The sequence below is a fragment of the Carassius auratus genome, chromosome 30, assembly GCF_003368295.1.
Source record: "Carassius auratus strain Wakin chromosome 30, ASM336829v1, whole genome shotgun sequence".
In the NCBI taxonomy this organism is placed as follows: Eukaryota; Metazoa; Chordata; class Actinopteri; order Cypriniformes; family Cyprinidae; genus Carassius; species Carassius auratus.
This window is the reverse complement of record NC_039272.1, coordinates 22,503,772-22,528,762: the sequence shown is the minus strand read 5'-3', so window position 1 is coordinate 22,528,762 and position 24,991 is coordinate 22,503,772. Positions and strand designations below refer to the sequence as shown.

General features: G+C 34.5%; 1 protein-coding gene and 1 long non-coding RNA gene across 11 annotated transcripts in view; both read left to right on the top strand.

The window, feature by feature from the left end:
* The first annotated feature begins 4,288 nt into the window (after nucleotides 1-4,288).
* Nucleotides 4,289-9,749, top strand: LOC113050050 (uncharacterized). Of its 2 annotated transcripts, none has more exons than XR_003276710.1 (4): nucleotides 4,289-4,487; nucleotides 4,648-4,796; nucleotides 5,038-5,114; nucleotides 9,670-9,749. It is a non-coding gene; the product is annotated as an uncharacterized LOC113050050 (long non-coding RNA). The 2 variants fall into 2 exon arrangements; XR_003276711.1 differs by having other exon boundaries at nucleotides 4,304-4,346.
* A 2,605-nt stretch (nucleotides 9,750-12,354) lies between these two features.
* kcnt1b (potassium sodium-activated channel subfamily T member 1b) overlaps nucleotides 12,355-24,991 on the top strand; it is a 73,376-nt gene continuing 60,739 nt past the window's right edge. For all 9 annotated transcript variants that reach the window (XM_026212216.1, XM_026212213.1, XM_026212212.1 and 6 more), the window contains exons 1-3: nucleotides 12,355-12,976; nucleotides 14,553-14,598; nucleotides 14,959-15,126. In XM_026212216.1, the coding sequence (XP_026068001.1) occupies nucleotides 12,946-12,976; nucleotides 14,553-14,598; nucleotides 14,959-15,126 (245 nt within the window). In that variant the 5' untranslated portion in view covers nucleotides 12,355-12,945. The remainder of the gene's footprint in view (nucleotides 12,977-14,552; nucleotides 14,599-14,958; nucleotides 15,127-24,991) is intronic.

Genomic DNA, 24,991 nt, shown 5'->3' with positions numbered 1-24,991 from the left:
ATTGTCCTGACATTCTGTGTCTTATATAAGACCACCTTTGTTTTTATTTATCTCATAAGCCAACCCCTAGTGAGTCCTTCCAATTGATGCACATTTGTTATTGAGATGTCTCTTAAACATACATCAAATCAAGTGGCACATTCAGTTCCATCAAATCTCTCAGAGGTCCAACCACATAAATATTTTTAGCAATTTTTGGCTAAAATATAGCAATATTTAGCAATTTTTAGATGTAATTATTTCTGGAATAAAGGCATTATATTATTTTTTGACTATTTTGAATAATGGGATTACATTATGTTTTAGCAAATACAATTTATGTGACAGCATTATACATATACAGTATTTATATATATGGCTTGTTTGCACATGTAACCAGTTTAATCAAACACCTAAAAGCTGATCAGCCAAATGTAGCCTGCAGGACAAGAATTTAATGATAACTATTTGGAGTTTACACTCTGGAGACCCACTTGATCGTGACGGAAAGTACTTTTGGGAAAAATATTCAAATTGTATACATTAAATGTCTTGGATGGAATCATTTTCATAGTAATAGATATTTTTTTAGCTCACTGATTGCTGCTCTTTTAGGACCTGTAATATTTCAGTTTTCACTATATTCTAGCCTGTTATAACAAACTGCATTCATCAACAAGCAACATACAAATGATACAAAGAATACGCAAATATACAGCTGCCTCGTGTTTTGTAATGTACTGTGGCTGGGGATTCTGGTTATGCAGTTCAATAAGCCATGGATTCTAAATACTACAGGCCATGTTCTCAGTCCTGGTTATAAATCAGTTGATTTATATTAGCAATATCATAAATGAGCAACACTATCACAAGGGGCTTTCTTGCTCTGTTCTTTCCAGTACATGGTGTGTTTGTTGTCTGATATGTGGTAGCCTTCTCTTTGGACTGACAGAGACAATCTTTGGACATACAAGGTTGTGATATACATAGCAAACTAAAAACTGTTAGGATTGTCAGCAGAACATTTTAAGAACTGAAGGGATTTGTCTGCAGTGAAAGTGCACATAAACATGTGATACTGTCAGAGCAAAAAGTGACAAATCATTTACACTGTTGGGTGATATATTATTTGAGGTTGACAAGTAATGAAACTGCTTTATTATTTATAAAAGGATGTAGCAGAGCAAGACATTAATAAATGAAGTATAATGAAATTCAAAAAATAATTAAACCTCAACATAATGAAATAGTGTAATGAGTAAAAATCTATAATATATGAAACCTGAGACATGAGAAATGAAAATCAGCATAGTAGCTTTATGAAAGCTGTGGTTGGTTATGTAAAAGGGCAATTAGGATATGTGGTTGTCATGTGGTTGTCTCTGTGTCTAGTGCTGATTTAAATCTAATGTTATGAAACGATTAAGATGAATTGCTGCTAATGAAGGAAATGATTCCTCTGACAGTGATTGAAAGTGCACTTATGACTGTGGATACAATTACAGTCTATTGTTGTTACGGCATATTTGAATACTAAACTCATTTAGGAAACTTTCTAATAAGCATCATTGTTATCTACGTATATTATAAAAAGTTTTTATATTTTATTGAAGTCACTTGACAGTTCTAAAAATCTAAATGTAACATGAGTGCTTTTTATTCCTCAGGGCAACTGTCAGAGGGACAGTCACTGACCTCATGAAGAAATCTGGTCAGAAAAGCCCCGAGGGGAGCTGGTGTCCCCTCAGCCCACACATTACCTGTGTCCGTCCATCCAAACACTCTCCTCAAAAGAAGCTCATGGACACAATGTTCATTGGTCAAGATCACTCGATTTCTTCAGTCTTCCTATTCTGTTTTGTTATTGGTACTTTATTTCTTCATTTTGCTAAATCATAGTATCAACATGCCATTATGTCTTTCCAAACCAGTAGATCACAAAAGAAAATATTTTGAAGAATGTTGGTGACCAAACAGTTTTGGTGGCCTTAGATTTTCATAAAATAAAAAATAAAAAAACACAGAGACATTACTCAAATGTACCACAAAGAAAAAAAGTCATACAGGTTTGGAATGACATAAAGGCGAGTAAATGATGACAGAAGTTTCATTTTGGGTTGAACTGTCCCTTCTACTGTATCTACAAATAGTTCAGAAATATACAGAAGATGTTTTAATAAAGTATTAAGATTGGAGCTTCAAAAACTTAATATGGTCGGTCACATTTTGCATTATGTGGTTGATATCCTAATGTAAGTATTTTTTCTGCAACTGTGAAATTATGTTTCAGCCACCAATGTCTTCTCTTTTGCAGTTGTACATTTTGAAGGAGACAACAATGCAACCGTTCAAAGGACACTACTGATGCGGAGCCAGCAACAGAAAACATGTTCTCACTTATTACACATTGTGCCAACTGCTATTGGCTCCCATTCAAGCACTGTCCATCTATCCACTGTGAGGTTCACAAGTCTGAGAGCATACTGGTAATCTGGAATATATAATATAATAATAAAAAAAATCTATAAATGAAAAATGTATGAAAAAGTTTTCATCACTAATCACATAAGCCAGCTTTTGATCATCTTGTTTCTCAGTGTTGGAACATAGTCGTCCAAAATACGTTCTTTAGTTGATGTTTATAAAAGCAATGAGATCAAGCACTTCTTGTTCTGTAATAACCTCTTTTTCTGTTAGTTTTTTTTTTTTAAATTAACAGCTGGTGGTTGGGCATCATCCCCAACATCTGTTCGTGTACTGTGGGATGATTTTATCCTTTCTATAATTAAAGGATAACAATGGCATTGATACTGAAGCGTTGTGGAGATGTGTCTGTCTGCTCATTGGGTGAAATGATCTTCACTATTACAGGTGGACGTGATGACATCACCTGCGTGAGCAGTGCTGAGAAGTAAGTCCAAGTTAAAATGTATTCTGTAAAAGCATCTGGCTAATGCCAATAAGAAACAAAAGTCCCAGTTCTTTTGATCTTTTCACTGATCTGGTCCCGTCAAGAGCATATTGTAAAGGGCAAAATATTTATTAACATTTAGATTTTGTAAATAAAGAAGGTCAGTGCAGAAGCCCTCTTTAGCCCATAAATATCTCTACCATGATGCAAATGTGACAAAAAGACAAATGTGTTTATTATAATCCACTCTAACACAGGTGTGAAGGTGAAGTATTTTTGCTCTTTGATATACCATGACTCATTTTAGGGCAGTCTCATAAATCGAATTACTTGTTGCATTGTAATATTGTTTGAACTCAAGTCAACCTTCACAGAGTATTGTCGTTGAACCCCTATGATAAGCTTTGTTTTACTCATATTCGGTCAGTGATTTATTCCATTCACCTTCATTAAGGTAAAAATAAAGCATTGCAAAATATGCAAAGGGGTCTAATCTGTTTAAACATAATTATTTTGATTTCCTTAAAACTCAGACTTTCTGGATTCCTTCTGCTACAAATGTGTGTGTGTGTGTGTGTGTGTGTGTGTGTGTGTGCGCGCGCAGCATTGGCTGCAGTTTTGAAGTCCAAGATTTTGAAAATATAGTGATAAGTCAAAATCATACTTGTGAAGACATTTGATGTGGATCTCGCTATTTGAAAAGCTCATAAATCATACATTTTTATTTTATCAGCAGGGTTCTGTCAGGGTTGTTGAAGGGTTAGTTTACCCAAAAATGAAAATGATGTGTACTTACACTCATGTCATTCCAAACTCATAAGACTTTATCATTAGAATACAAATTATGACATTTTTAATATTCTATCATCATTTTACCCCCATCCATTAAAAGACTATGTAACCAAACTATTTTAAAAGTACAAAAAGTTTTTTTTTTTCATTGTAAAAGTAATTCATATGAATAAATCAGTTTAATCAAGGTCTTCTGAAAAGACACAATCAGTATAGATGATGAACCGATTTAATTTAGGCTTTTATTCACATCTTTCTTTGATTTAGGGAATTACATGAAGCTTGGTATAACATAATTTTCAGATTTTGGGTGGATTATCCCTTTGAGATTTGGCAAAAAAAATCATCACTTCTGTATGAAAACCATTGCAAATATGAGATATGGCTAATATTATGTATAAATGTGTGAAATGATGACACTGTCCTGACATATGGACATGGGCTCCAATTAGCAACATAAAGCCAAAAACTGAGAGCACATGACAGCTTACTGTATATAGTTCACTTAGCATTTCCACCAACATTCACACTCATACATCACAGTCTCCATAAAAACACAAACAAACATTATTCAAATGTTTGAATAATGCTGATCTCCACGGCAACCACAAATGCACACAAGACAGAGCCATTTTTTTTCCCCACTGTGCATTTGGCTTGATGAGTGAGTGATCAAATTATGTGATAATGACATCCTGCACGTCTCCTTTATAGATTTCCTCTTCCTCTGTCTCACAGCACAGCAGCTCCGGGGACAGATTCATTTAGCAGATACCGATTCTACACTACTAGACATCATCATTTAGTAATATGATTCAGTCTATATGAGACTCACTTTGCCATTTGATCTTTTTAGTTAAGACCTGATGTCCCTTCCTTCTCTGCAGTCTGACTCATCTCTCACTTAGCAAACACTAGAAACAGAGAATGATTAAATTCCGCATGGCATTCTGATTCTTCTTCAGGTGCGACTCCAGCATGGATGTGTGAAGCAGCAAGGTGGCATCCCTCAGCAGCCCCCGCAGCGGTGTGTGTGTGTGTGTGGTGGAGATGGATGTGTTCATGTTTGCCCCGGGGGCTTGGATGGAGCAGTCTGTACCTACATCGTAGAGAGGTACTTTACACATGATGCATATAGACATGTGTCAGGCAACAGTTGATGATTGTTATACAACATGCTGTAACAGGACAGTTAATTATCAATTGTGTAGACAAAAATAAGTTTTAAATATTTACAAAACTACAACTAGTGTAATATATTTTGTTTATATGGAATATAGGACATTGTGATAGCCTCTGTGATTTGTCTAATTATTTTATTCTGGTATGATCCTGTGCTGAACACTTGGCTCCAGTGCACCAGCGGCAGTTGGATGGGTTTATACTGTATATGTCATGGGAGGAACTGACGGAGACACTCCTTTGAATTCAGGTCAGAATTGATTGTTGATGTTTTTCATCCCAGGCTCATTTGAATGTTTTTCCAAGTCAAATGTGGTGGTGACATTTCTGCAATGTAATATTACGCTGCTTCTTGCACATTTCACAAAATTTGTGAACCTGGACCACAAAACCATTCAGTCATAAGGATAGATTTTTTCAAAGCTGAGATTTATACACCATCTGAAAGCTGAATAAATAAACTTTCCATTGATGTATGTTTTGTTAGGATCTGGAATCTGAGAGTGCAAAAGAAAAAAAAAGAAAAAAGAAAAAAAACATTCAAAATATTGAGAAAATCAAGTTGTCCAAATGAAGTTCTTAGCAATGCATGTTACTGATCAAAAATTTTAAATCAAAAGTTTTGATATATTTACAGTAGGAAATTTGCAAAATAGCTTCATGGAATATGATCTTTGCGTGATGTCCAAATGATTTTTGGCGTAGAAGAAAAATCAATTATTGGCTAATTCGTATGAATTTGTACGACCTCATTTGTACAAATTCATATGATTTGTGCTAAACTGTACATATTTTACGAGTTGCACAATTCATATGAATTTGTACAAATGACCTACACCTAACCCCACCCCTGAACCCACCAGTCACTAGGGTCTAGACAAATCGTACAAAATTGTACGAGTGAGCTCATACAAATTCACACTAATTAGTCACCTCATAAAATATGTACGAATTGGCCGTGAGATAGCTTTGGTCTATAAGGTTTTTTATCATGATTTCTTTCTTTCTTTCTTTCTTTTTCTTTCTTTCTTTCTTTCTTTCTTTCTTTTTAAAGAAATTAATACTTCTATTCAGCAAAAACATGTTAAATAGATTTTTTTTTTAAATCTAAATAGACTTTTAAATAGACGTATTGTTAGAAAATTCTATTTTGAATAAATGCTGTTCTTTTTATTTGTTTATTTATCAATGAAACCTTGAAAAATATCACTGGTTCCAAAAAAAAAAAAAGTATATATATATATACACACAGTGTTGGGAAGGTTACTTTGGAAATGTAATAGGTTACAGATTACAAGTTACCCTATTTAAAATGTAATAGTAGTGTAACTTTTTCAATTACATTATTAAAGTAATGTAACTAATTACTTTTGAGTACTTTTTGATTACTTTTCTAAATTTGTGAACATTATAATAAATAAAAGCATATATATCAACTCAAATACAGTTATCTAATAAGCATGTGTCATATGCTGTTTAATAAACTCCTGAAACATTGGTGTTATTTTTTTAAAACTGCTGTCTCTTTATATATGATATGATGATAGTTTTCTCAAAATAAGTAAAATGCATGAAGTGACAGAGCAGTTCTAGAAATTATGTGTATGTTCTCGTGTAGTCATATATTGAGACGGCAGAGGTTGAAAACACTGCGAGCTTCAGTAGGCCTATGTGTAGTAAATGAAACTGCATGTCTTTGCCATTAATTTACAGGAGGGGCAGACTGGGAAAAAAAAATCAGAATGGAAAATTCAAACTCATACAAACAAATTCATGGACAATACTATTTTTTGTATGGACCTGACATAAAAAAGGTTTAAATCTTTAATATGGGGACATGTCAAATAATTAAAAGTTCTCTACTGAACGGCACCTTCATTTCCATTTTTCTCTTCAGTCTCATTATTTTGCCCCCTTATCCATCTTAATACTCAAGATTGAACAAAACTGTACTTTACAATACTTTACAATACAATACTCTACAATACTACAATATATTTATAGAAAAAGCCTAATACTGTACAGGAGTCATGTTTTTCCCTTACAAAAATTTACCATGCTTTTATTAGCCTATATAAAAGTACAATAACCTTGTATGGTTTTTTGTTTTGCAAATGGATTCGTATTTATTTTTAAATAAATAAATTTGTTAAATAATTTTACATTTTTGGTTACCACAGTTAAACAATAGTAACCATTTTCACTGGATTTATAGTAAAACAATAAAATGTTAATTTTCGCAAGGGTTGTGTCAAAAAAGCATCTTTACAGATTAAACTGACCTGAAACCCTGAACAGTAGTTCTGCTTCTCTGTTCCAGCTGTGCGCTTCCACAGTCCACTCTTTTATCTCTCTTTCGCATTGATTACTTGGAGTCTGATCCAAACCGTTTGGCGGAGGCGCGGAGAGCGCGCGAGTCACGACTAACAGATTTATTAGAGATTTAATTATCAAATGGCGGATTCGCAAATGATCGCTTTAGTACATTCGGCAGGCAATTATACAATAATGATATTAAAATATTGGGACAAGTTGAGGAAGACTGAGGAAGCTGGCAGGCCACCGGGAATTGTCCCGGTTCTCCCGGTGTCCAGTCCGCGCGTGATTTCAACTGACACGCAGAACGTGCAGGAGTCATATATTGCATTTTGGGGGCTTGATATTCACAGACACCAGTCCATGTCATGTTTTGATTCAAGTGTACTGACCTACTTTTTATTTAGTCATCCAAAATGTGGCATATTCCGTCCGCATTAGGCATTCCATTTTTCTGACTGGATTCTACGAACCAGACTGTGTTTCCGCATCCCGGATATTATTAGGGCGTATGTCTTAGAATAGTCAGTGCAATTTGGGAAAGAAATCAGTTAAATCTGTATGTGGATGTGTGTAAATATTCAAATGTAATCCCCTTTGTAATCGTTAAAAAATTCATAAGTAACTGTAATTTAATTACTCATTTTTTCTTAGTAACTGTAACTAATTACAGTTACATTAATTTTGTAATTAAATTACGTAACGCCGTTACATGTAACTAGTTACTCCCCAAAACTCTATGTATATATATATATATATATATATATATATATATATATATATATATATAGAAAAAATCCAAAATTTGTATTAATTTGCATGCATGTCAGCTTATAACCACACACAATGTTTATATTTATATTTATGTTGAGTCACAGTTTCTATCATTTTTCCCAATTGTGCAATTAATTCCCATATATTCCTGTAAAATTTCCAATTTGGAATATTTCCAAAAATCCCCAGATTAAGTTCCCATGGAAAGTTCTTGGAAATTTTCCACCTTTTTGCAACCCTAACTGTAAACAATTTTGGCTTCTCTCCGAAGAGATGTCTTTTTTTTTCTTTCTTTTTTTGTATTGGTTGATCTGTTATTTAGTGGGAGGGAAAATGGTAGGGAGAAGAAATGAGAATGGGATTGGGAAATTTCACCAACTTTGAACTTGCATCACCCCATGGGAAGCAGAGCGTTGTGTGTCAGAGTGTGTATGTACACATCTAGACCACATCTCTTAGTAACAGTCAGTTGTTTTCTGAAGGGCTGCTCAACAAAGCCCACCAATGTCTATAGTGAAAGTTATTCAGCACTTTAAAAAGACTAAACAAACCTTATATCTTGATGAAATACACTACATAATGCTGTCATTCTCTACTTAATAATAACAGACCTGAATCTGTTAATGTTTTTAAAAAGTGACCCAAAATCCTTTGCTGCAAGCTCGCAGACACTCACACAAACACAGAAAAACTGGTCAAGCTATAAAAATATTTCCGGAGAATGGGGCAAATATAAGTACTACGCTTGAAAGTATGAATGCCTATTTCTGTCTGTGAGAAGTAAGGGTCGAGAGAACTCCCACAACCTTTCTCTGCATATTTACTTCTCAGTGCACTTGAGCCTTTTCATTGAGAAAAAACAAATGAGACAATGAGACAAACAAACAGACAAGTTCATGTAAATAAAATAGATGTAAATCCTGTACAGAACCAAAATAGAGTAAAAAAAGTAGATGATTGTATACCGAGTGTAAACACTGTGCTGCACTATATTAATAATTACGGTAGCATTTGCTTCATCTTTAGAAATATTTTTTTTATTAATGATAATACAAATCTACCTTTGAAGTAGTACATTTGCCAAATACTATGTTGTTGTTCAATATTATGTACTCACAGAAAACTATTTTATGCATATGATCAGCCACATATTACTTGATTTATACTCTTTTGCCTATGGTATTTCTACAATAACATCCAATAACCAAAAACATTTTCCTGAAATTTCTGGTATAATTAACTAACTTTCATTCTTTCACAGAACAGAAAATAGATATTTAACAAAATGTTAACGCTGCTCTTTTACATCCAATCAAAGAATGGTCACCACATCCTCGTACACTTTACTAAGCGGTCTGGACACCATGCCAAAGACATGATCCTTTTCATTTATTTGAAAGTTACTTAAAAATACATGAAGCAGATAAAAAAGGAAAATTGAAAGTAATTTAGATTACTTTATTCAAGTCGACTATTCAAGTCGACTGATCTCAATTTGAATTAAATTTTTATCGGATTTAAAGGAGTTTTTTTTTACTTTTGTAATTCAATCAAGAGTGCATGTAAAGACTCAATCAGATTAAAAACCGAAACTGAAAAGGACTGTGCATGTCCAATGATGTAGAAATAGGGTAATGACACGACTTACGAAACAAGCTGTTTTTACAATAGGATAAAGAGTTGTAGTGTCATTATAAAACTCTTCTTTCACACAGAGTCTGTGAAGTGGAGCAGGACAATGTCTCACCAGTCCTTGTTTCGGATTCTCATCCACAGACGACTGGTTTGGGCACAGCTGCATACAGTATAAGCTGCCTGGCAGAGTGGTTTATATGTAGAAGGCTGTTTATCCAGAAATGGAAAAACATCAATTCTGCTTCATAAAACAAATAAAGAAACCGTGTAGGATGGTTATTATGTGCAAACAATGGGAAATTCTACATATGTGCAGTGCGCACATGTCAAAAAAAATCTATTCTGATTTGAAGTTCATGTAAACACTACATTCAGATTCATGAATCAGAATTAATTCACTCCAACTGAAACAAAATCATTCATGTAAACAACATGGAGTAAACTAATATATGGAAAGGAGCAGTTTGGATATTCTTCTAAATATCTTCTCTTGTGTTCTACAAAATAAAGTAAGTCATACAGGTTTGTAAGAACATGAAGCACACTTTTAAATGCCAAGTATGCATAACAGATCCCACTATACATTCCTGAGCAGTAGAATGCTTTAACGCACTGGAAGGAATGTGATGACCGTGTCCCCCCATGCCCACTGCCAGAGAGCAGCCAGGCTGTGCTGTATACTTAGGACACATTTGTGGCAGGCGGCAGAGAAGATATGGGTTTGGAGCTCAGCATGGGAGAGAAGTTTGACCCTGACAACCAGAAGTGGACCCCTGTCAATCCAGACACTAAGCCTATTCTCCTCACAGCAACCTGTTTTCTATTCTCCGATGTCGATTGACATTTTAATACACACCTACTGACATTTTTGACTTCCATCCTGAAGTACATCACAGCAACAGCTGACACTTTATTGACGATTTAGTCTTGCCTCCTGGCTGACGGAGTAAAATGAGGTTACAGTTCTTAGTGTTTTGTTCCATCTCTTGTCATATTTGCAGTTTGGAGGGTTCCCTGACTGTGTTTGGTGGGATGCTGCTGGCAGGAGGAGGCTCAGATGGAATATCAATAGATTACATTGGTTGAGGCTTATAACCCGACTCAAACACTTGGAGGTGTGAACTATACTCTTAAACATCAAGTCTACTCTTATCCTCCTACATTTCTTCTCTTTCTACTCTTGACAGACACTTTGGATGTATGAAGACACACCCAGTCGGTGGAGTTGTCTTGCTAAAAACACACTAAATTTGTGCTTTGTTTGCTAAACCTTTAGTTTGCTCTCTAAGTGAAATGTATTTGAAAGATCTGAGATGGTAACAAAATGTGCTATAGTAGTTTTATGACTGGAGGAGCTAAAATGTTGGGTTAGAGGTGAGTAATGAAAATACGAAAGCAGAAAAATTATTTAATATCATCCATCCATTACGTTATATGGAACTCTCTGGGAAGGTTTTATTTACAGACCGAAAGACTGGCGTGGGAAATGAGTGCACGCTTATTGAAAGTGCCTTGTTATGGACACTTACTAATGGACAGTCCCTCTGGATCAACCTGGAGTTATATTCATTGGTCAATGAGACTCTAATGAAACCAGATTCTAGTGCTTCTTCATTTGACCTCTTTCAGAGTATAAACCTCAGGCCTTTGGGGAGCCATCCCAGATCTCAGTCATACAACAACCCTATATATGTTTCAACATCTTCATGCAAGAACTAGACACAACCCTTGACAAACAACAAAGGTTTTAAGCATGAGACTGTGATAAAATAAAATAATAATTAATCAGACACATTTTTTTCTATTCAGAAATGTGTATTTAGGTTCCATACTCTTAATTTGACCCTCTTTATTTGTCTGAATGTTATTCAAAAATACATTAAGCAGTTATAGAAAAATGATGTAAAACACCTTTTGTGTGAATAACATTTCTGAATTGAAAGTATTTTGATATTTTGGTGGGATTTAAGTAAAAAATATTGTGTCAGACACTACAAACCATTAGAATAATTCTTGGAAAAAATTATATGCATATGCAGTTTAGCATAATCTTTTATTAATAATTTTTTTATAATTATATTACAGTTTTTATTAATAAATCTTATTTTAAAACTGTGAATATGTCAAAGTCAGATCAGTGCAGCAATAACCAGTATTCAGGAAGACATCTGGTTATCATGTGAGAATAGAATAGAATAGAATAGAATGACATTCAGGTCATATAGAGCAACCCTAAAAATCCACAATATTTGTAATGAATGGATGGATGGATGGATGGATGAATCTTTTGTGTATTCAAGGTCCATGAGCATTTCAAGATTAACATTCTTATTACTTTAACCTTTAAGGATGAGGTAATTGGCCCGTTTTATTGTTATTACCTTATTTATTTAGCATTGAAACAAACGGATATTGTATTTCTTACGTGAATATATCCTCAGTGTATGTTAATATGATATGATTAGTTGATTCTTGATCCATGCTTATTTTTTATGTCAGTTTGTTGGTAAAGAATTTTTATACGATTTTTACTATGTTTAATAATAGCAAAAGTTACCATCTTATTCTGCGTGAATGGTTTTATGGGAAAGGAAACGAGTTCCTTGCCTTTGTATATGACTGAAATTGAACCAGCCAATAAAATTAATTACACCTAAAACTTAATGACCTAATCAGGGTCTTGATTTTGATTGGTTAGCAGCTCATTGTAATCAAACACATACCATGAAATGATTGACGTCATGCGAATGTTTATGGTGCACGGTTTAATTTGGTTTGCAAACGCGTAGCTGTCTCTTTATTAGTCGTGTCCGTGTTGTTGAGGATTTCACGTGGTCCAGGAGATGGCGTTGTAAGCTTTGAAGGAGAGAGAAGAGAGGCTGTAAGGATGACTTATAGTGGCTTTACCTAACAGATGCAGAGGTGACAGCGTCTCAAACATTTCTCTGCTGCTCTACATCTCTTCTGACGCGCAGCAGCTGCTGTTTTGTTCTCGTCAAACAAGGGCTTTGAGCTCACTGGATACAACAGAGACTGAACGTGTGAATTGAACGAGGACGACATATTATCATTCTTTAATTAATGACCAGCATCATCAGTATCTCATGGATGCAAAGTTAAATTGCACGCGACAAACGGAAACAGAGGTGTTGAAGGTACCGAGTATTGCGCCCTGCGGTGCTCTTCTCTAAGAGGAGGGTTTAATCAGGGTCGTTATCCGCCCCTTTAATGCAAGTGTCCATGGAGGACGGATCCATCTGGAGGACATTACCATCCAAAGTCCTTTACGGACACTTCGCAGTGGCTTCAGTTAAAAATGCGCGGCGTTTGGGTCGCCAGTAACACGGTTATTTACAATGATGGGACCGCGCAGCCAGTCTCAGGCAGGTGAGAACATCTCGTCATGGCACGAATGATAATTCGTGTTCGTGTTTTGTACTTTTTACATTTATCATATTGTTTTGTGAAGATGGCTTTGCTTTTGGGCATGAGTAGCCTATTAGTGCTGTAGATTTGCTAGTGGAAATACATTACCAACAAGACATCTGATTTAGAACTGTTTATATTAGAATTTTTTTTGAAAACTTTTTGTTTTTGAATTTTTATTTTTATTTTTTTTTTTTCAGGGAAGAAATCCAAACAACACTAAAAAAAGTGTAAAAATGTAGTGGCCAACTTAGGTATAAAGTAATGATTATTTTGACTTCATATATATTGAGATTTGTTGTTGTTGTTCTTGTTTAACCATGTGCCATAGAATAGATTTCATTCTATTCATTTTAGCATTTTACGTAGCAACAACAACAACCGTTATTGTTATTATTATTATTATTATTATGGATGGAGGCATTCATAACATTTTGCTAATTATGCAGTGTTGGCTTTTATATGCACATATTTTCATCAAATACTATTTACTATTTATTGTCTTTTTTTATGAGTTGTATAATTTATTGAATGAGCTATGCATTTCACTTCAGAATAAATTACGGTTATGTAAAGAGTGAGTAATTACCTTTGTTGGATGTTACTCTGCACAGCTCTACCAAATGGTTCTAGTTATTTCTAGACTAAGTAGGAAACATCTAGTACCTAATTAAGTGTGAATATCTGTAATAAATATTAAAATTATTATTGGTTTAACAATTAAGGAGCTATTTGTACCAGATTTGACCCATAAAATACTGTAATATATTTGTGATTTTGTTATGTACTGTAGTCAGATACATTAAGTTCTTATTATTGTAACATTTCTATTTATTTACAAAAACCGTTTAGTTGAGATGATACTTCATATTATTGGTTCTTTGTCAAAACATTCATACTGTGTCTGCAAGTGCACACAGATGCAGTTTCTTTTGTCAGTGCCATTTTCTCTCTAAGGTATGCCCTTTTTTATTTATTTTTTTGCATCCTCAGCAGTGTTCTTTTTATTAGTGTCTGACCACAGAGCACTGTATAACCCTTGAGCAAAGGGACATTTAGAGTTTTATGCACTGTACTTCATTGTCCCCCTTGGCCAAACAAATCACCGTCCACCCACTCATCAGCGATTTGCACACTAGTGCAGTCGCTCACTACTGTCATTACACACTTATGTTTCCCCGAGAGCGCTAATAGAAACCATACAGGGAACATTCTAGATGATGGTTTTCACAGTGTGCCAAATGTGACAAGAATGACATAAAAGGTGAATGTCAGTCTGTGGATTGTAGTCCCTCAAGGGTATAATTATGGCCAAGGGTACTGGTGAACTATCTGTGAAAGATGCCTTGTTATTGGAAACTGTCTTTGATAATAGACCCAGTTAAAGCTTTCTAGCTTAGATGTTAAGATGAGTAAGCCTACAGTAAGGTGTTTTTTCTGGATGGATTAATTTTATATGCTTACATTATTGGTGTTCTTTATGCATGTGACCATAATGTGTAGCAATACTCCTTCCCCTTTCTCTCTATATTTTCAGAACCAAGCATGACTCTGCCACGACGCTCATCCACTGCTGCTGACAGGTAAACCAAACCTCGCAAACATACACAATTATAACGAAAAGATTTTTGGAATTCATTTAACAATAAAACACTATTGCAGTTTTAAACTCAAATTGCAAGTTAATTCCATTGCTGTTTGTTTGTAAGTGCTTGTTACATTTCCTACAGTAAAACTAGTTTCTACAAACTTTTTTTTTTTTTTTACAGCGTAGACTTACAATTATGCGAAACGTGCAAATGGTTTCCAGACTACAAGTGTGTCCTACAAGTGCTTAGCTGCAGTCCTGACACAATTCATAAAGAATATATATTTGGTGTATGCATGCATAACATATGTTGTGTGATTTATATTTACTTTAAGATTTACATCTGTTTCTTCAGGTTGCCTACGGAGACTGTTCAGAGGAATAACAGCAGTAATTCTGGTGTTATTCTGGACATTTCCACCTTGAAAATGGCCGACGTGGACTCTGAGGTGCCTCCTCTACCTCCACGATACCGCTTTCGAGATCTACTACTCGGGGATCAATCTTTTCAGAATGATGACAGGTAACTTCCTACTGTGTGTCCTCAGCGGGTTACTCTCATACAGCATTCATAAACGCTGGCACTGCAGTCCACTTGTAGGGTTTTTCTTGGCATTGCTTTTTAACCAAGAGCTGGATAATTAAAAAATAAAGATATTGCAGCACTGTAAAATGTATAACTGCCAGTTATAATCGCTCCATAAGAAGAAAAAAAACTATCTCTAGACTTCTACAGTCTTAAAAATAAAGGTTATTATCGACATCTATGGTTCCATGAACACCCATGGAACCTTTCCATTTCATGAAAGGTTCTTTATATCTTTAGATTATTAAACGTTTTTTTTAATAACATTCTTTAGGAAAAGCATACAATATGCTGACTTAAGCCAATGTGATTCTTTTAAGCTTCAAAGATCACAACAACTATTCCAAAGCAACTACTGTTTCAATGTGTACAATGTTTTTAATGAGGAAAAAATTACTAAGTGCACATTTCAATTATAAATGTAATTAATTTGTGGCCTAAATTAAACCAAATATGAATAGATAAAATAAATCTTTGCTACCACATGCAGTACATTTGTTACATTTATTTCATTGTAGAAAAGAGACCATATTTCACAATTTGTTTCATAATTAAGCATTTCAGAATAAGCATGTAATCAACTGTTCTATAATATCATACATAAAATGCAACTTGCCAGATTGTTTATGTACACATGATGTATGTGTTCTGTGTTTGCTTTATGGAGATATACTGTATTTGTACACCGTATACGTAAACGTTGTGCTTGTGTGAGAATAAGATAAAGTGTGTGTGTGTTGGGTTAAAGGGAGCTGTCCTTCACTGTGGTGCTGAAGTTAAATAGAAGCTGAAATGCAGGAGTCATTGTAGCTTATTAAAATAGCTGTGAGCTATTGTCTCTGATCATGCATACAGAAAAAAAAAATTCAGGAAAGTGAAATTCAGAGCAACCTTTATATTTTCAAGAAAACTTAATCATCCTTGGGCTTTGAGTGAGATTTCTGTGAATGCTGTTTTACAAGGATTAACACAAAAAATGCATTATTTCTGCTTCATTTAGCTAACAATAACAGATATCATGGCTGCTATCAGTCTGGTGTGGTTTTCTTTGTTTATTCTTTATTGCCACAGTATTGGTTTTCCCACTGGTGAAGGAAATTTGTGCTCCACTACTCTGCTGTGGTGTAAGCCACAAACCATTGATCTGTTTATTTGAAATCCATCTGCTTTTGTTCTTCTATTACTTCTCTTTTCTGTGGCATGTCTCTGCTAGCCAAAACGGGTAGTCACAAGATTTACTGGTTTGGTTTATTTGCCTTGTAGTGCTTATGGCAGCTATTTCACACTGATATTTGAGCTCTCTCTGGCAGGTTGTAAGTGGACCATATATCTTAGGGGATTCTGCTAACTTTTTCCTTTCGAAGTTTGTCTTTTTCAGGCCAGGCCAAGCCAGGCCAATTTAACGAGGACACTACATTATTTATCTTCACACTCAATCTCAACTGTGACTCAAGCTCCTTTAGAAACGAAGCACTCAGAAAGCAATATCTTGCTGTGTGTGTGCTATAATCATAGGCTCATTCAATCACTGATGGCTTCTTTCACTAACATGTCCTCTGTGAAGATATACTTGACTTTACACTAGACAAATTGGCAGGGTTGTAAGAAGTAATTTCTTACAATAAAAAGCTAATCTTAAAAACAGGATCTTCAATTTATCAAATCAAAAATAGGCACATGGTAAAACAACAATAATATTGCAGTTTTACATTTTTTTTTTTTTGCTATTTGAACATTTTGTAAGTATATGTGATTTGATCATGTAGTTTATTCCTTTTGATGGTAAAGCTGTCATTACTCCAGTCTTCAGTGTCATCTGATCCTTCATAAGTCATTTTAATATGCTGATTCACTATTTATTTTATCTTTTCATCAATGTTTGTTGAAACTGTAATACTTTTTTCAGGATTATTTGATGAATATAACGTTTAAAAGAACAGCGTGTCATTAAATTTTTTGAATGCATCCTTGCTGAATAAAAAGGTCAATTCAATAATTTAATTAAAGGTATATAATATGCTAATGTTTGACCCTTTGTTTTCTGAACTTATCTAGAATGCATCAGTCGCAGCTCTGAGTGGTCAGAAATTTCAAAATAATGACCATTTAATAGCCATTGTCAAGGACAAAACATTTTATAACAGCCAGTCATTCTGGAAACCTGTATTTTTGTGTCTCTACAAGTACAATTAAATTGAATAATTCATGCCAATATTTTTGATTTGGTAAGTAGGTAAGTATAATGTAAATGTAAAATAAAACACTTTGCCAGAATGACAGGCTGTACACGACGATCCCTTACTTAATTAAATTTCTCTCTGCCAGCTATCATTTCATTATTATGAGGTACTATTGTAAAAGGGATAGAAATGCAACTAGGAGGCAGGAATATGATAAATTCAGACTAAAATGTTTTACACTATTTCATTTCATGAAATGCATGCTGTCTGCAAAATAAAAATTTTGATCATTAGAGATTAGTGTGTGTGCGCTTGAGTCAAAGACTAATGCTTTAAGTGTGAAGTCGGGAATCTCCACATGCTGCTGTCATTTCAATTATGATATTGTGTGGGAATGTGTGTTTGTGTCTGTTCTGAACACAGAGATTGAAGGCTGTTGATTATCCTGTGATTATCTCTAAGGTTATCCAGAGGTCCTTTCCTTCAACTTTTCATTTTGCTATTGTCTCTTTCTCCATTACATCACTGATCCCTCCATTTCAATTTCTGTCCATCCAATTTTTCACTGTTTATGTGTATATATGCACCTATATACTGTGTGGGAGTTGAAGAGGACAGCGGACATTTTCTCATGCCAAAATGACAGTACAATGCTTCAGAAGTGGTTTGTCAGTCTCATCAGACAGTCAGAGGTGACTTTGTTCCAACCAATCACATCAATCTGGCCTTTTTGTGGTTGCATCAGTGAAAGCTATTGTGTACTCATCAACAGCAGAATTATTCTGGTCTAAACAATCTTCATACAAAATATTGTTGAGTGTTTATACAGATGCCTTTATATGGTGCAGAAAGCTTTCATTCAAAATTGCTGGTAAATTTCCAAGAAACGGCATGTGTGACTGTGACGCATTCAAATTTTGAAGTAGAAAAACTGAAACGTATTCCAGTAATCTTTCAAAAATGTATTTACAACTTAAGCGTATAAATATACACACCACCATTAAGAAGTTTTAGGGTCTTTTTTTTTTTTGAACGCATTAACTTTTTCTATTTAAATAATATATTTCATTGTTTTTGTTTGTTGTGTGTGTGTGTGTTAGTTTTTTTTCTATTCTCTGGTGGCAAATCCTGAATTTTAAACCATTTCTAAAAATCTGATTTGCTGCTTTTTTAAAAAAAATAAAACTTTTTTTTTTTTTTATCAAGGTTGACAATATTTTTTTGGAAAACTGGAAAGGTCTATAAATAAAACTATCACTTTAAATCAATTTAATGCAACCTATCTGGGAAAAATGAACAAAAAAAATAGAAGTAATATATGAAATGTGAAAGTGTGTGTGTGTGTGTGTGTGTGTGTGTGGATAGATGCATAGATAGACTGATCATTCATATACACACAACTTGGACTTCGTCAAATTGTCTCAACATCCAAAGGCTTGTTTTGTGGTCATTGTAACAAATGTTTGTTTGTCTAAACATATGGGTAAACGTTTTAGCTAAACTTGCAGCTGTAAGTTGAAGTACCTTATTTCATAATATTACATAAAACTAATTCCAAAAAGCCCATGAGCACAACAGCTACTTGTTGGATTTGTTTCAGTGCGGTATATATATCAGTCAGACTTTCTGACAGTATAAATATGTTGCTGTATATAATTTATAATGATCTTTAGGTATGAGGTGTTATTAGCCTGGAAGCTTTTAAATGACGTCAATCAGAGTGTGAGTGTGGAGGTGTTTTTCCAGTGTGCTAGTCTGGGTTTGTGCTGTCATGAGTATGAAAGGTGAAGGTGCTTTAGGGCTGTTCTACAGCTGTTCCTTCTGTGATGCAGTCTAGACAAAAGGCCAAAGTAGCCTCTGCAGTGAGTGGGCGATTGCCATTTATTGTCAGAATATCCATCTTTTACAACAGCCACTGGCTGCGTGGAGCTGAAGCTCTTCCTCACGTAAATCATATGTTTAACATTGCATTCCCAGAATGTTCTTCTCAGTGTGGCAAATTTACATTGATTTCCTGACAATAAAGTCACAGTCACTTAGGGAAGAGCGTATGAGTTGTGGATCAGTTTGCAGCATTTGTTAAAAGAAGATGATCCCAAAGACATCAAAACAAAGAGGAAGCAACGCAAAAAAATAAAAAGTAAAAAGTCAAACAAACACATCAGCTTAACATAAAAGCTAGAAAAGAAAAGAAACACAATGAAAGACACTGAAAATGGTGTAGAAGCAATTTTCACTTTTCACTGTCAATTTCAAAAACTATTACAAAGAAATGGCAAATCATGCATTGATTTAAACATGCCACTTTGAAGAAGAAAAACCTAAAAAGTATTTTATTGTATTTTGACCACCTGCGTTTTGCTAGTAAACAGATAAAGCTTTCTAATTCTTGTAAAAAAAACTGTTACAAATGCAATCACCAGAGGGTTTTCCAAAGGATCCTTTCCGATATGTTGACACTACCCTTCCCAAATAAAAGATTGTTGCAGAGTTGCCAATGAGACCTTTGGCTTGACAATTGCTGTGAAATTAGATGACATTGTTGAAGACCTGGCTGTCGAAAGTGATAAGCTGGTTTAATGAAGGTGGCAAAAGAGAGCACAGGAGTGAGAGAACACGTGGGTATTTGTGTGTCACGCTCCTCCGTGAGTGTGAAGAGATGTCTCAGAGGTTAGCCATAAGAGCCATTCAGCGGAGAGGGAGACATGCTGCTTAGTGGAGGTGGAGATTTCAATCCTCTCATTAAAGCCTGAGTAATATCCCCAAGACCAGAAAATAAAACAGCTTGCATTTAAGCTCATATTATACTGCCGTCTCATATTACACCGTGCTGACAGGTGATTTTATGCTCATTTTAATCTGGTTTCTGTGGAACATATTGGTTCGTCAGATTAGAGTTCAGATTTGCAAAAACGTAATTAAGGCAACAGTTTTTCTATACCATAAACAGCAGCAAAAAAAGGTTTTTGTTCACATAAAAATGAAAATGCTGTCTTTTAATTGACTTAGAAAACCAAAATCTGAAAAACATATTTTATGTTCTATGCATGTGGTGACATTTCTTCACAATAATGCATTAGCATCAGCTGAAGCAAACATGCTGTTTTAGCTTACTTACAATTGTCTTTAAGCTTTTTTTGAGCAAATTTTGTGCTTCACGTTGCAAGTACAGTGTTATACCAGGTGAGCTACTGAGCAAGTTTACAATGTTAGAAAAACCATCCATATGTAGCTGGTAATGCAATGCTAATTTAAAATGTATTAGTTTACAAACCATGCATCATGGGAAAAATGGTTTAAAGTCTTAAAATATTGTTGTGCAAGTCTTGTATTTAAATTTACATTCTAAAGTTTTAAAGTTTTTTTTTTTTTTTTTTTCTAGTGTTTATTTCAAGTGTTTATGTGGCAAAAAAAATTAGGCATACTTTTTAAATGAGCCAACATGGAGACATTTTTCAACAGACTTGCTCCAAAGAAGAAAGTCAGTCATACTTGCTTGGAATAATGTGAGTGTGAAAAAAAAAGATGACAGAGTTTTCATTTTGGGGTGAACTATCCCTTTAATGTGCAAATCACATTTCATGACCATGAATAAACCGTGTTATGTTCACAGAGTGTATGTTGTGGCCATGATTACTTGTATTAGTGAGAAACACCATGAGACCCGTTATCTCAGTTTAAACAGGCCATCTGAGCCATTTACCATTTGAACTGTATACAGTACAAAGACTGATCAATGTAACAGTGAGGCAAAATCCTTCTCTGATTGTGTACATGTGTTCATTTCAAATAGCTGTTCATTTAAAAAAAAAAAAGATGCAAAAGACGACAGTACAATATCTCCCTGATTAATTATTCAATCCCCCTTACTAAAAAATGCCAGCCTATTAAGAGATTAACCAAGAAATCTCATAGGTATTTTTGGAATATTGTGATGACTGCATAGCAATTACATGCAGACAGCTCCCTGCTAAATAACATTTCAGTAATAACACGGTTGTTTAATATTCATGTTATGCTCAGTTTTTGTATCCGTTCATTCTCCAGGAGGGTTTGTTGAATAAAAAATAATACAAAATAATCTCAGAGTGAATTCTCTGGTTATGGAATTAAAGTTTTCTACTTGTTTTAAATACTGGGCTGGAAAAATAACGTTTCCATAATTGATACTTGCTGTTTTAACATGTTAAAAATAATTAACTCAATTAATGCTGCATCCAACTTTTTTTATTTTTTTTATTTTTTTTTTTATGTGCAGTTATTGGCTTGGTTTTCAATTATGGCAATGTCAAATATCCTGAGGAAAAATATCAATGATATTGGCCTTCTTTCATAGTACTTAGTAAAAATATGCCATTAAACAAAAGTTTTACATATCGAATATTTAAAATAGTCTTTGTTATTTCAACAATAATTTGGAGATTCTGTTATATTTATTATTACAAATTTAATATTAATGATCAAATGCTATTTATTTACAGAAATAACAAAATATTTTTTTCTTTATTTAGTTTCTTTATTTGCACGCATTCTTTTTTTCTTGTCTACCGCACAGCTGATTCTTTTAACTCCCAATTATTCATGCTTTTTCCTTTTGTACTGCTTCTGTCCCTCACTTAGATGCTCAATGTTCTTGTAAAATGTGCCATGTGATCTCAAAATTCCCTTTAATAAAATGCAGTAACATGGAACTTGTAGCCATGTTCTGAATCATCCATCTGTAATATCCATTGGCTTTCTCTGCATGATTCTCCCACCAGACTCCCAGACATGCTGTATCAAGACTGGATAAGAATCCATGAAGAATCCAATACTGTGTGTAATATAATATCTGTAGAAGAGCATTAAAGGCATTGCAGCATGTGTTGTTTCTCACATGCGTGTTTGCTGCTGTTTCGGCTGATGCTGTGCTGACTGTGCACAGTGGGGCTCTCGCACTGATTCAGGCAGCTGCAAGAGGAATCTGGAGCTCTCAGCTCTCTGCTAATGTGTAGTGTCATGAAATCATCTCTACACTCACGACTTCCATCTGCTGTCCTGAACAGGGAAATGGTTTAGTGATTATTACTGGTCTGTTCTGTCAGATGCTGTGCTGTGATTTCTCTGACTGTGGCGTTCATTTTTTAAACATCTTTGTTTGCTTGACTTCTAATCATTTGTGGTTAACAGCAGAAAAAAATAAATAAATCCACCTGTAGAAGTACAGCATAAAGATGCATAAGATAAGCCACCACACTTCATACCCAGTCATATGTTTTCTAATTAAAGCTTCATCAAGGAACGGGTTTAATTAGTTGTGTCATTTCTTTACAATGTAATGTGTAGTTATTACCTTAAGGAGCTGTTTCTATTTGATCAGACTTTAGTTTGTTCAGTCAGATTACATTTACAAATTGAGTCTGGGTATGTACATATCGAATTCAAATGTAGCATTAGCACTACTTTTCCTAGCCACTGTTTGTACAGTTTCCACACTTTCAACTCATTTAAAAAATATGTTTGGAACATATAATTAATCTTAATCACACCAATGTGCTTTATCAGTGCTTTGTAACATTAATCCCATATTCAAGAATATTACATATCTAAAAAAAAAAAAAAGAATTATCTTATTATGGGGGTCCTTCCAAACCTGTAAGACCTTCGTTCATCTTCGGAACACAAATAAAGTTTTTTTTTAAATTATTAAATCCAAGAGCTTTCTACCCTCCTTACATGCAACTACTGTGTTCAAGGCCCAGAAAGGGAGTAAGGATATTGTTAAAACAGTCCATCAGTTGTTAAACATTAATTTTATGAAGCTACAGGAATACTTTTTGTGTGCAAAGAAAAAAAAATAACAGCTTTATTCAACAATTTCGGATGAACTACTGATGTCACATGGGCTATTTTAGCAATGTCATTCCTATCTTTCTTGGCCTTGAATCTGGTATTAATACAATTAACAACATAATTTTCACTTTTTGGTGAACTATCCCTTTAAAGTATTTTATCTTGTTAATGGATGAAAATGTTTCCTATCTTAAAGCAGAAAATGCACACAACCAGTTTAAAAAAAAAAAAAAATTCCCTGTAAGAAATACTGTAGGAAAATGCATTGTAAATTACATTTCTTACCAACTGTATAAATTATTTGGCTAACTGACATATATTTAAAACATTTAAAGGTTTTATTGATAAAAACATTTACAATTATTTTTTTACTGTTTAGCTTCACAGGTAAATTTATCTTGTTTTCATGATGTTTATATTTTCATGATATGATTTAACATTGTAACTTGATTAGTTAAACAATTCCATTAGTTCCTTAAAAAAAAAAAGAAAAAAAAAAGAAGGAAAAGTTGGTTGTTGGTGTGAATGTCTAGTTGATTCAGATTTCATTGAGATTTCTCCTCAGGCCTCCTGAGCTCATAAAAATCAATAATTCTCTGACCATAACAGTAAGACTGTCTCAGGAAGGATTGGGAAAGATGAGTACAGCTCTTCCTCTGACCACAGGGTGTCACTGTGATGTTTCATTGCTGGAATCCCCTGTCTGCTGTTCTCATAATCTACTGTTACATAATCATCATCCTCAGTGCAGAGACTGAGAGAGAACTGAGATTCCCACTCAGCCAGTGGGCCGTTCTCTCTATTCGTGAAGATTTAATGCTTACAGCAGCGTATTGATGTTTGCTTTCTGGTGCATGTGCTGTTATCTTCTATATAAAAGGTGTCTTGTCTCTGGAGGTATGCTATACAGTAGTTACTTGAATATTAGTAAGCCTGAACAGTTTATTTAGGGTAAATTTTACGTTTGGCCAGTAAACATATTGAGTGCCATAGCAAAAAAGGACAATATAGTGATAAACTGTAATTGAAGTGTGTCTCACTTTATCAGTTTAACAGCGTGATCAGTAAACCCCTCAACAGATGTAGAAATAAGCATTGACTTTACCTGACTTGAGGAGAGGTGTGATATTATGTTTCTAGACACTTTTGCTCACAATGTTCACTTGGCAGACCATATGGGATGAAATCCCATCGATTTTACACCCTTATAGTGTCCTAGCAACCATTCAGTTACTATAGCAACCACATAGCATCACACTAACAACCACCAAGAATACTGGGCAACTGCATAGCAACACCCCAGCAAACAACCACCCAGAACAATGTAGCACTCCGGAGACCAGACCAGAAACTACACAAAACAAGCAATGCCTTAGCAACCACATAGCAAGGTGCTAACAACCGCCAGAACACTTTAGCAACTGCATAGCAACACCCTAGAAACCACCCAAAACACTACATCCTGGAGGCAAGTTGCATCATTTTCTTTAGAAAATTTTAAATTCTTGGTCATTTTTAACTATTTACACAACCACCCACCAACATTTGATTGGGCTAATGCTAATCAACACTACTAAAGACGATTATCAGCGTAGATGGTAAAGCTCATAACATATGGTGTTTTTGACATAATCGTCGAGTTCGAATCTACCTTTTGCCGAACTCTATTCTGCCGTTTTCTTTTAAAATCCCATATCACATCAGAAAGACATTTATTTTCAATAAAAATTCAGGAAACAATCAAATAGTTGAAAATAAAGCATTAGGTAGAGTAAGGGGTAGGTGTATGG